This window comes from Lutjanus erythropterus, chromosome 21, assembly GCF_056507025.1.
Source record: "Lutjanus erythropterus isolate fLutEry1 chromosome 21, fLutEry1.hap2, whole genome shotgun sequence".
Classification (NCBI taxonomy): Eukaryota; Metazoa; Chordata; class Actinopteri; order Lutjaniformes; family Lutjanidae; genus Lutjanus; species Lutjanus erythropterus.
Genome location: NC_139337.1, coordinates 27,528,708 through 27,541,171, shown reverse-complemented (window position 1 = coordinate 27,541,171; position 12,464 = coordinate 27,528,708). Strand labels below are relative to the sequence as shown.

The window sequence follows — 12,464 nt, the reverse complement described above, 5'->3', positions numbered from 1 at the left end:
TTCTTCGAAAGGATCAATGTTAACGCAACCCTGCGCGCTGTTTGAGGAAGGAAGCTTCTCAATGAATCAATTCAGCTCATTTATCAGAGTGATGCTACTTAGCAAAGGCCATGAATTCTTTGTGAATTAAAGCTTTTGTTAAAAACCCAATCAACGATTTACTTCAGCATAAAGGTACAGTTGTGCAATTTGAACTAGAGATGGAAAATTAGTAGTCTAGAAAGTTTAGAAATTCAGAAAAAAGGTTAAAATATTAAGTTGTTAATTGCTATCATAAACACCTTGCAAACAAAACCTTTAATGTGTACAGTAAATAATTTTGAGCTGGTTCAACTTAAAAATGTAAGTTAACCGAACTTAGGTCAAATGCTGAGTTTAAAGCCTTATCTGAGTTTTGTAAAACCAATTGAGAGAACAAGTTTAAGCTTTATATATTAAATTGAACCAATAACTGCTATACTAAATTAGTTAGTTAAATCAACAACTGTTCTGTCACGCTGACAAACATGACAGAAGCTTTTCAATGCACCAGTTTTATCAGAGACAAACTTATTGGCAAAGGCTATCAACATTTTGTGAATTAATTCTTTGTTTAAAGGCCCAATAAGTAATTTATCTGACCATATAAATTACATTAAGTTGTAGAATTTGACCTACAGATAGAAATAGGTACTTTGGATTGTTTGGAAAGTTTTTGTTTCCTACTATTGACGAAGTGCTGTTTCGTGAGTTTTTTTCTACTATGCCAAGAATAAAATCATTCTATCCCATTTTTAAGCCTACTATGAAATCCCCAAAAGAATGATCTTTATAACTAATGACATGCAATTGGGATGTTTAAAAATTGAGAAAATGTAGCCATAAAAATTATCTAAAATAATTATCTAAAGCTTTGAAAACCACGTGACCCTGCAGTGCTAGTAATATATGGTATAAAGACGATTTAAATTATGTTTGACACTCCATATGCTGCTATTTACATTTTGCGTTCAACAATCATATTAGCAGTAAGTTGTTCCAACATAAACACCATAAAAGTGATGCTGAAATGTGCCATCCTGTATCAGAGTATTGAATGTACCTGTCATTTTATGGTTATTTACATACTGACAGATGAGCAAAGAGAGAAAATAAACATACACACAAGCTGCTTTTCATTATCACATTCACACCCTCTCTATATTACTGATAATAACATCATCAGTGATATTTACTTTTGCAAAATACTGTTTGTCATTATAGCTGAATTAATTTAGTGTCATTTACTTTAATATTCTTTAGAATCAGAAATTTTTATCAGTTCTGTTTGGGTGAGTGTTTATATAAAGGTTCCAACTCTGTGTGAAGAATTTTTTAGAAGTGGGCCAGCATGTATGGGAGCGCTGCGACACGGCCGGGACGCTGCAGCGGAGGGGTTGTCCTTTTGATCGCCTGGAAGACCCCAGAGGTTCCGCCGTCCTTCTGAAGAACCGGAGGATTACCTCTCACCCTAAAGAACAAAGGCACCAACGGCAGCGCAGGCAGGTTACACAACTCCAGCCTCAGAGCGTCGTGATGCACCTCAGGCCAGGTGGGTGAAAACATATGCATAAACCGCCTTTGCTGGGATGTCTGTCTCTGCTTCAGGAATTCTAATGTCTTATTATCACAGTTACAATGAGCTTTCCTCCAGACCTCAGTGAAGTGGAGGACACTGGTCTAAGAGTTCATAGAGTAGGAAGCAAAGGTCCTGATAGCAAACAGAAGCTCTGGGCTTTGTGGGAGCTGGTAAAGATAGAATATAACAAACTGTTATTTTTACTCTATGGTATATTACCAAATTGATTTTTGAATCTGGCCTCTGTAATGGGACTTTGGATTTAGATATTTGCTGCAAAAACAGCAGTAATATTACAGGACCATAGCTAGAACTACTGAGGCCATGAGTCCAGAATCCCAAAGCAACCCCTCAAAAAGTACCACAAAAGAAATTCTTAAATTTTTTTTTTCTGCATTTTACATATTGATTAACTGTCAAATTGTATAATCTATAACTTTTATCCCCATACAAGATGGTGGAAATGCTATTTAAAGCCTTCTCCATGAATTGAACATACTATAGGCTACATTAATTCAGTGGGAAAAATAAAACAAAATCGCCTCAATTCAATTTTTGGCTTTAAATGATCTAATTAAACACTTTGATGCACGGTTTGGGTCTAAAATGACCTGTATTCATTCTTTATGACATTTCATGCATTACCAAGTCTTTTTTTGCTATGTATTTGAAATAAATGTATAATTTAACATTGCAGGTATTTATTAAATATGTGGTTTTAATTACCACAAATCATTATTTTTATGGCAGATGATATTAGCACCCAGGTGTAAGTCGGCAGCAATGCTACTGGAGTCGCCAGTGGTGCATAGCACAGGTGGAGGGGGAGGTGGGGATGGAGGCCCATGACCAACCCAGACAGAGCCAATCCCAGGAGTCCATCAGTAGCATTGATGGGCAGTGTGTACAGAGGGCAGAGACTTAATCAATATGGGCGTATGACTCACGCTTACTGGGAAATCCTCTCTTATGGGAAATAATTGCAATCCCTAATCCCTATCAGGAGTGGAGTTCAGCGGGTCAGCTACGCCTCTGCTGCAACACACACTGATCCACTCAATGTGGTGAACGTACATCTAAGGGCATCACAGATCAATTGTTCCTCAGTCCCATGTGGCTGAACACAGCTTGATCATCCAGGAAGTTGGATGGCGACCTCATGGGACCGCATAACTGGTTAACATGGACAGCCATGCACAGTTCACTACAATTATACTACAGATACACGAACAGTATTATGAGTTATCAGTGATACATTAAGTGACAACATTTCAAATAAAAACAAAAAAAGAATATTAAAAAATACAAGTAAACCAAAAAGAATTACCACACTTTAAATTTGTAGGTGAACCCCAGAGCTTTGAGGTGAAGTTCAAACGTGTGGAGGACTACCCCATAGACCTGTACTACCTGATGGATCTGTCCTTCTCCATGGAGGACGACCTGCCCAATGTCAAGAAGCTGGGAGCTGACCTCATGGAGGAGATGAAGAACACAACCAGTGACTTCAGAATGGGTCTGTCTGCCTCCCTTCTCACCTGCAATGTAGGCTGACATCACTTCTCTGAACTTTTTCTACCTCCACACACCTTTTTATGGTACACCCTTGTGTCACATTCACACATTACACACCTGGGAGCTGCCCGGTACAATCATAATCTTACTAGTGGCCACTGAGCAGAGCGATTGGGGGATTAAGTGCTTTGCTCAAGGACAACTGGTAGCTTTTGAGAGATGGGGGAGCATTAGTTATTCACTTTCCACCCTTCAGTCACAAAATCACCTCTCAAAACTTAATGCCACCTCTCACTCCCCTCCATTCATTTCCACTTCAAAAGGCTTCGGAGCGTTCGTTGACAAGACGGTGATGCCGTACATCAGCACCGCGAAGGACATGCTCAGGAACCCCTGCAAGAGGACCGAGCCCTGGCCCTGCACGCCCCCCTTCACCTACCACCACGTCCTGAGCCTCACCGCCAATGGAAGCCTCTTCACGGAGCTGGTGGGGGGGCAGCGGATCTCGGGTAACCTGGATTCACCGGAGGGGGGGCTGGAGGCCCTGATGCAGGCCGCCGTGTGTGAGGTAAAAACAAGGAAGCCCAGCGGGGAGCAGGACTGCAATACAGAGATTGTTGTTTTTGTTTTTGGGTGGGCGTTATGTGGAGGAAGTGGAAAGACTGCAGACAATAGTTGAGACGGGTGTTTCAGAATACTAAGCTTCCTTTGGGAAACTACAGTCAGTTTTGGGTTTGTTTTAAACTCATTGTGAGTTTTGAAATATGAACATTTTACTTTAATAATTTCATAATGGCTGGTTTGACTGATTTAAGCCCTAAAGAGCATGAAGGCATAAAATATTAGTCATTTGTCATTTGATTACACACAAAAGCAGAAAGGTAATTCTTTCCCCAAAGCCTGTCAGAAATACTTATATCAGTCACGCTGCTCTACTTGCAGCCAACTGGCAGTTCATTTACTGTTTGATGCTCATCACTTGCAGGAGCAGATCGGCTGGAGGAATGTGACTCGTCTGCTGGTGTTTTCTACCGATGCTGGTTTCCACTTTGCTGGAGACGGCAAACTGGGCGGCATTGTACTTCCCAATGATGGAAAGTGTCACTTGCATGAAAAGATGTACACCCGAGGAAATTCTCAGGTTTGGTATTAAGCTTAGATTGACTTATTCTGTATTGTCAGTTCTTATGCCAGTAACATACTATACCTACGTTTTGGTAGCAATACCTCAACAATACTTTTTTTCCCTGATACCTTACTTGAGGTTTATGACTCACATTTATCCAGAAACCCTGACAACAGAAGTCAAATTTCTGCCTCTAACATTTAAAATAGTAACAAAAGATGTAGTTCAATGACAGTGTGAAGTAGTGTGGGCTCATGGGAGTTGTTCTCTTCACTTTTAAACAACTGCTATAACTCATGAAAATCTATATGTCATGGCTCAGGGAGAAAGCATGTTCATGTTCTTTCTACTTTTGCTAGTGAAAGTAGCGTTTCATTTTTCAAAACTTGTTGGCACCATGGATTTATTAAAAAACACAGCATACCATTTCGCATTTCACTGTAACCTGACACTCCAGACGTTTTGTTATGCAGAACCATCTAGGAAGTCATCCTTAGAAGCTGTTTGGAAAAGGGCAGGCACTTTGCAAAAAAAACATTGTGTGTGAGACAAATGAACCATCTTCAACCAATCAAACTCTCACCAAAGCCAGTCAGGACAAGATTGAAAACATCTTTTCCATTGAGAAAAGCCTTCAGTGCTGTTCTGTCAATGAAGAAATACTCTTCAGAAGCTGCTAATGTTTGTTCGAGACGAATCACTTCCATGGACACTTCTTGCTGCTGTCACACCTAAATCCTCAGATGCTGATTGGCTGCACCACTTTCACAAACAGATAACTCGAAGCCTGGCAAGATGGATTCGGACGGTCAGCGGAGCGGACACACCCCCAGCATTTCAGTCATATTTCCTAATTTTGAGACCTTATTTTATATTCTGGTTTTTATCATTCAAATTTGGCTGGGTGGTTAATAACATGTTTCTATGGTGTGACAAACCCAGAACACACATTTATTGTTGCTTTACAAGAGCTTTAACACTAATTGAGTGCAGCTTAGACAAAGATAGTGGCTCCTTTTAACACTTTTCAACATTTAAATATTTGTAAAACCCACAGAAAAAAGGAGTGACCAATAGTATTGATTTATGAGATTTCTGTGGTTTGCGTCTGACAGCAATGCTATACTGTATTCAGTGCGCCGCAGATCCTGGACGTATGTGCCACATGAATAGTTGTTATTGGACTAAATAGGTGACATCTTTGGCTCCAGTAGCCAGTCCATAATACATCCAGGAGCTGAACATCTAGTAGCTAAAGATCAAGATAGTTTACTCAGGAGAGAGGACAGAAACAGGGTATAAAGGGGATAATAATGCAGCTCTTTGTTCAAGCAGATTCTTGTTTGCAATCACTTGAGCCTCATTTTGTCTGTCAGTTTGTTTCCAAATTCTTCTCCCTTGTATAAAAAAAGATTAATTCAGCTTCTCGATGTCTTATTCTTATATTGACAGACAAAAACCAAAGCTTTAGCTCAGCAGAATAAGCCATCACAGTCACAGCAGTATACGTGCGCGCGTTTGTGTTTTCACTCTGTTTGTGGCATGCACTGGGTATAGCTGCGGTCCCGAGAAGCATACAGTGTTTATGCTATGGAGCAGATATTGCAGCGCGTGCTAAATTGATTCCCGTCTGCAATCCTAGCAGTGAAATAGAGGTCCAGGCTGCTGCAGACAGAAGTCAAAGACAGTGATTTAAAGGTCAGAATCAACAGCACAGTTCCCTGGGTAAAGAAGATGCTGACAGGCACACCCTGATGGGAAACAGCTGGAGTGTTTGTGGAGTAATCCAAACCAAAGCTTTCATCTCTTAATCTCACTCTGTTTGTGTATAGATGGCGAGGTGGGTGGTGCTCGGACGTGTATGTGTGCCTATTTATTTCCTTGTGAGTGTGTATGTCTTTGTCCCTGTGTGTTAAACATCCATATAGCTCTCTCATTAGGTCCATGAGAGTGTTATGTGTCTTGACCTCATTGCAGTCCAGGCAGCTGACAGGTGGAGTGAATATAGATGCATTATTAATCTATTTCTGTCTGGATAAATGACCACCCAAGGCTGAAAATGGATGTGCGAGACGCGGGTGTTGTTCCTGTGTCTGAACGGTACTTATTTATCTATTTGGAGGAAATGGAAAGTCTGTCAGGGAGAGTGAACGAAATGAGTGATTGAAAGAGTTGTTAGATGGGAGGGAAAGGGGGGAGGACAGCAATGGAGGGAAGAAGGAGAGCGTGCTTAACTACTGATTACACATATATATTCTCACCTGAGTGTTATGCATTGCATTTTGCGCCTGCCCTTTCTCTGCTCTGTCAGGACTACCCCTCGGTGGCTCACGTCGCCGAAACACTGAGACAGAAGAACATCCAGATCATCTTCGCTGTCACCGAAGAAGTCACACACTTGTATGAGGTAAAGCACAGACCGTCTCCATTTCTTATTCATCCATTTTTTTCAGAATTGGTGCGATGAAGTCAACACGGTTCACAAAATAGTCCTGAAATTTAATGAAGATGAGTTTTCCAGTTTTTTGTCAAAGCTTTCAACCTAAAAAACCATCAGCCACCACCATTCTCATTTTGCAGTCAAGCTAACAATAATGTAATAATAATAATAAATAAGCAATGTCCGGTTAGCTTTTCAAAATAAAGCTTGCTGAGAAACATTTCAAGTGATGGTACCTATACTAAATTCACAAGCCTGCCTTCTTCAGTCTTGATAGATTCTCATCATCTAATGCTCCATCTGAACCCTACTCTTTGCATAGGTTTCCAAGATGTAAAAAAGTATTTAATTAATCTGATTATAATGAAGGAAATCTAGAATTACATGTCTCTAAGACTGAAACTTAAAGGGATTGTTTGAAGTGGGGTTCTGTGAGGTACTTATCCATAGTGTATTACCCACAGTAGATGCTGGTTGGTGTGCACCTAGTTTGCACCAGCACAGCAGATGAGTAATGTAATGCTGTGGACAGGATCAGCAGCAAAAGCTAAAAAGGTCCACCTAAAAAATTCTGTATCAGTTTAAGTGCATGCTTTATGTAGGACACCACTTTACAGTCAGACAGCGCAAATATCGCTTCCTCCAAACCAACCAAACTCCATAGGCGAAATCGATAATTTTACCTTGCAGAACATGGGAGTTGTTGGTCTTCCATTGCTTCGATCTGTTCGTTTGTTTGTGTCATTGTGTGACTTGGTGAATCCAAACTAAGATTTTACAACACAGACATCACACAATAACATAAACTGACTAACCAACTGAGGCAGAAGTAGACCAGCATCTCCTGTATCCTGCAAGGTAAAATTAGTTATTATGCCATCGGAAAAGGCCATGGCAAAGTAAACTGACATTGATTTCCTTTTAGGTTAACCTTTTTTAAGTGGGACATAATCTTTAGCTGCTCACCCAGTCAGCAGCATCACATGGCTTCGCTTCCTTGCTGGTACTGCTCTCTGCTTTTCCAAACTGGGGGCATTCTGACTGCCATCTATCAATAAATACCTCATAGAACCCAACGTTAAATTAGCTGAACTATCCTTTTAATATTAGCAAGGCCTTACATTATGTTGCATAAAAGGTTACGTGCTTATATATACTGACTTACAATAAACAGTGCCACAATGCATTGCAAACATGTTACCAATGCAGTGGCATGGCTCACTGATGTGTTTTTAATAGCTTTTGGATAACAGTGAAGCTCTATGACACACAGGAAGGAGCTTTATCAGGCTTTGAAAACACATAATACTTTCCTGGATCAATTCATTGTTGGTTTTGGTCTTTTTATGGGATTTGAGAACAATTAGAAACATACAAAGTATCACCAGACTCATCCTTTGACATTTACATGGATCCTGTGGAGGTCAAGCAAGCATTTAGGTTGTTTTATTGTCAGGTTTTATATCCGAATTCAGACACTTTCCCATCATCCATCAGAGGGGGAGATTTCCGACCGTGACCAAATCAAACCTCCATGCTTTGACACCGCCGTTGCTAGAAAGAGTAGCATATAAATCAGCTGGCGGACTGTCAACGAGCACATATTCATCCATTTATGTTGAGGATAATGTTGCTTTGCTGCAGGGCCTGAGGAGCATCTTCCCAAAATGTGCGGTCGGAACGCTTTCCAACAACTCCCACAACATCCTGCAGATAATAGTCGAAGCGTACAATGTAAGTGAGGCAGAAACTCCCATCCCACAAAGGTCATTAGCCTCATGTGTGTAGCCTGCTGACACCTCCTCATCTTTAAGGGGTTAACTGCTCTATTGACTGCAGGCGCTGACCTCTGAGGTTGTCATGGAGAACAGCAAGCTGCCGCCGGGATATCACATATCCTATACTTCACACTGTAAGGACGGCACGCCGCGGCACGGTGAGCAGGGGCGGAGGTGCTCCAACATCTCTGTAGGTGACCAGGTAGGTACACTCTGAGTAATGAAGGCACTAACTAGAACCTTGGAGGGTTCTTCCACTTTTTGGTTCCTGTTTTAATCTGACTCTTTTATAATGGTTCCACTTGGAACACTTTCATTGAGTTTTACCAAGAATCAAACGTAAGAGGTTATAAATAGAACCATATGTGAAAGGTTCCACCCAGAATCCCCTAGGAGAAGTTCTATAGAGCACCCTACTATGGTTCTACCCAGAGCCCACTCAGGGCTACAGAGAACCTTGTTTATATACCAAAGATGTTGTCTAGAACACACTGAGGGGGTTCTAGTGAGAACCTTTTTTATATTTCTAGAATATTATAACACTCTGAGGGGGCTCTACATAGAACTTTTTTATATTCTCAGGGTTTTATCTAGTATCCACCAAGGGAGTTCTATTGAGAACCTTTTTTTATTCCAAGGGTTGTATCTAGAATTCGCCCGGGGGGTTCTACCAGGAACCCTTCTATATCATGGTACAAAAAAAAAACCTTGATGAACTTTACATTAAAAAATTTCTTCACAGAAGAGGAACTCTTTCTTCTATAAAGGGTTCTTTGAATGGAACACTTAGTCATACAAAGAACCTTTGACGAACCCTTTCCTCAAAAAAAAAAAAGATTCTTCAGAGGCAAATGGTTCTGGTTGGAACCTCAGCCTTTTAAGAGGAACCCTTACTTCTAAGAGTGTAGTCGTGTGGTTGGCTCGGTGTGTGGTAAGCTGTCTAAGTGCTGCTGTTAGCATGTGGCCATTGACGGTAATGCTAATTATGATTACCTCATTAGTGGAACATTACAATTGTGCTGAAGGAACTCTCCCTCCCCTCTAGGTGAGCTTTAATGTAAGCATTACAGCACCTCAGTGCGTGACTGCTTCACAAAGACCACCCCGTGTTATTATTAAACCCCAAGGCTACAGTGAAGAGGTTGAGGTCCTGCTGAGCCCCATATGTGAGTGCTCATGTCAAAAGGACGTGGTCCCGCACAGTCCTTCGTGTAGCCATGGAAACGGCACTCTGGAGTGTGGCACATGCAGGTAGGTGAAGTAGCTTGATGGCATCAATTTTGCTAACAAGCTTAATTTCAGGTTATTCAAGAAGGAACCAGGCAACAGATATTTGTTTCTGCGTTGCAGGTGTAAAGAGGGGAGAGTCGGAGCACTGTGCGAATGCGACCGAGCAGAATCGAGTGAGGTGGTTGACTCGTACCTTTGTCGCCGTGATAATGCATCAGAAGTGTGCAGTGGACACGGAGAGTGTGTTTGTGGGAAGTGCGTTTGCCGTAAGAGCAGCAAAAAGCCCAGCCATGTGTACTACGGGCAGTTCTGTGAATGCACTGATTTCAGCTGTGATCAGTACCGAGGACTGCAGTGTGGAGGTAACACATGGACAACCACTCTGAGTCTGGGCTGGACCTATAAGGATATATTTTCAACCTGATTAAACCAGAGCTTCACTTTACTAGTTTTTGCTTCAACTGAATGCTTAAAGCAGTCTGCTAGTTGCAGCCAGACAGTTTTTCCTTATTATTATTGTAATATTATTAATCTTCTATTATTTGGCCATATTGCTGCATCAATTCAGCCAACAAGTTTTTCCTTAAAGGAGTAGGGTATTAGACTAATTAACTTTTTGGCTAGCTAGCAAACATTGTAACATTTTGTCAACTTCTTAGATAGCTACCAAACAATGTAACATTTTGCAAACTTTTTAGCTAGTTTGCAATCAGTGCAACGTTTTATTACTTGTATAGCTAGCTATCAAACATTTTCACATTTTGCTAAAAGAACGGAATATTTTGATATAGAATATAAAGCAGCCAAAAATGAACAGTTTTCTAGCCTATTTGTTCTGACAGCACTTGAATTTACTAAACAGAGATCAGTTTATCATCTGAATTTAAAAGCTAGTTTTGCTAAACTATGATTAGAACTAATCTTAAATTAGATTAATCTTCGTTTTTGCAACCCGGTCTTAAAGAATCAGTGTGTAACATTTAGTAGCATCCAGTGTGTTGTGAGGTTGCATATTTAACACACCGAAAACCCCAGCTAACCCCCCCCCCCCCCCCTTCCAAATGTGTAGGAGAATTTATGGTGGCTGCAAATCTAATGTAGAACACAAAAGGCTCTTTTTTATTTCATTTTTCTTATCAGGCTCTTATACAATAATAAAGACGTACTGTGCCAATAAATCACCCTAAATCTCACACACTGGACCTTCAAAAAAATGTGTTACATATTTTAAGAACTTATTCTATCTAATTTTGAAATAAACTGTTTTTATGATGTTTTACTGTTGCAGGGAACGGCAGGTGTGTGTGCGGGGTGTGTAAGTGCCTCCCAGGATTTCGTGGTCGAGCATGTGAGTGCCCTCTCAGCTTGGAGTCTTGTCTTTCTCAGGATAAACAGATTTGTGCGGGCAGAGGGGACTGTCACTGTGGCACCTGCATTTGCCATGACGACCGCTTCCAAGGCCCAACTTGTGAACTCTGTCCTTCCTGCCCCAGCGTCTGCACCTTGCAGAGGTGCTATGATCTTACTAGTTCCTGAAAATTAAGTGAAGTTTAAAGTGGAGTATGAAGTCTGTAGTAATGACAAAATGATACAAGAGAGTTTCGGTTCTGACTGATGGTTCTTCTCCACAGAGAATGCGTCTTGTGCAGGGCCTTCTCACTGAGTTTGAATCCAAAGGAGTGCAAGATGAGGTGTGGGCACTTGAACCTCACTCTGGTGGGTCAGGCCGGTGTGTTAGCTGCAGCTCCCCCCTCTCCAGGCCTTCACAGGTGTATGGAAGTGGACACAGAGGGCTGCAGGGTGCACTTCCTGCTGAGGACTGGACAAAGGGAAGACTCTGTCCATGTCTGTGTGACACTTGAACGAGGTAGGCAGACCATATTCTCTCTCTTTTTTTTTTTTTATGACTACACCGATATGTCCCCAATGATAGAACAATTCAGTACATTTTGTCAATCCAAACAGCTCCAGGGATTTCTTCTTAATGTAAAAATTGATTTTCTGTACATCATAAATAAAATAAATAAAAACTTGTGCTTCACATTATACCCCTTAAATGTGCCCTGTTTGCTTATCCATATGGAAAAGAAATAGAATTTTCATTGCTTCCAGTATAGTTAATGTTTATGTTTTGTATTTATTGTATGCCTTCCAAGCCACTTTTACATTTTTCTCATACAACGTAATGATAAGAATGTCGTACAAATCAAGTAAACATTATGTATGTTGTTTGTACATGGAAAATTATGTTTCATATAATTTTTGCAGTGTTTTTAACCATCACTTATAACAGGGACTGTCAAACTTATTATTCAAAGGTCTGCATCTGATTTACATTCAAAGTCAGGGGTCTGGAACGATTTGTGTAAAATTTACATTTAACCAACTCGCGTATTCATAAGAGGAGGTATTTGCTGGGTCCATATTGACTTGCTTTTTTGTCTGTTTGTTTGTTTAGATTTGTATGTCTAATACATATGATATCTTCCATGTCTTGTAAGGGTTTTATACAAGATTTCACTATCAGTTGACCAACTCATATAAGTTTGATATTACACATATCTATCAAGGATATTGTATCTGATTTGTCATATGTATTTCTTTTATATTTCAGAAAAGAAAAAAACTAACTTTTGTAAAGTTGATCTATATCTTTTCCATATGGGTCTAGGTTCAGGTGTGGTCTCTTATACAACCACACAAATTGAATAAAAGTAAACATTAAAAAGTACACATATTTTATTTTAAAAGTGCTATTGATAACACTGATGACATTCA

At 40.4% G+C, this 12,464-nt stretch overlaps 1 protein-coding gene across 1 annotated transcript; it reads left to right on the top strand.

The window, feature by feature from the left end:
• The first annotated feature begins 2,942 nt into the window (after positions 1 to 2,942).
• Positions 2,943 to 12,158, top strand: LOC146307789 (integrin beta-1-like). Its single transcript, XM_084710406.1, has 11 exons — positions 2,943 to 3,113; positions 3,436 to 3,680; positions 4,098 to 4,253; positions 6,550 to 6,645; positions 8,323 to 8,412; positions 8,518 to 8,658; positions 9,502 to 9,707; positions 9,807 to 10,048; positions 10,975 to 11,197; positions 11,318 to 11,553; positions 12,145 to 12,158. Exons 1-11 carry the CDS (start codon positions 3,011 to 3,013, stop codon positions 12,156 to 12,158), a joined length of 1,752 nt encoding a protein of 583 aa, XP_084566532.1. The 5' UTR covers positions 2,943 to 3,010.
• Positions 12,159 to 12,464: the final 306 nt, after the last annotated feature.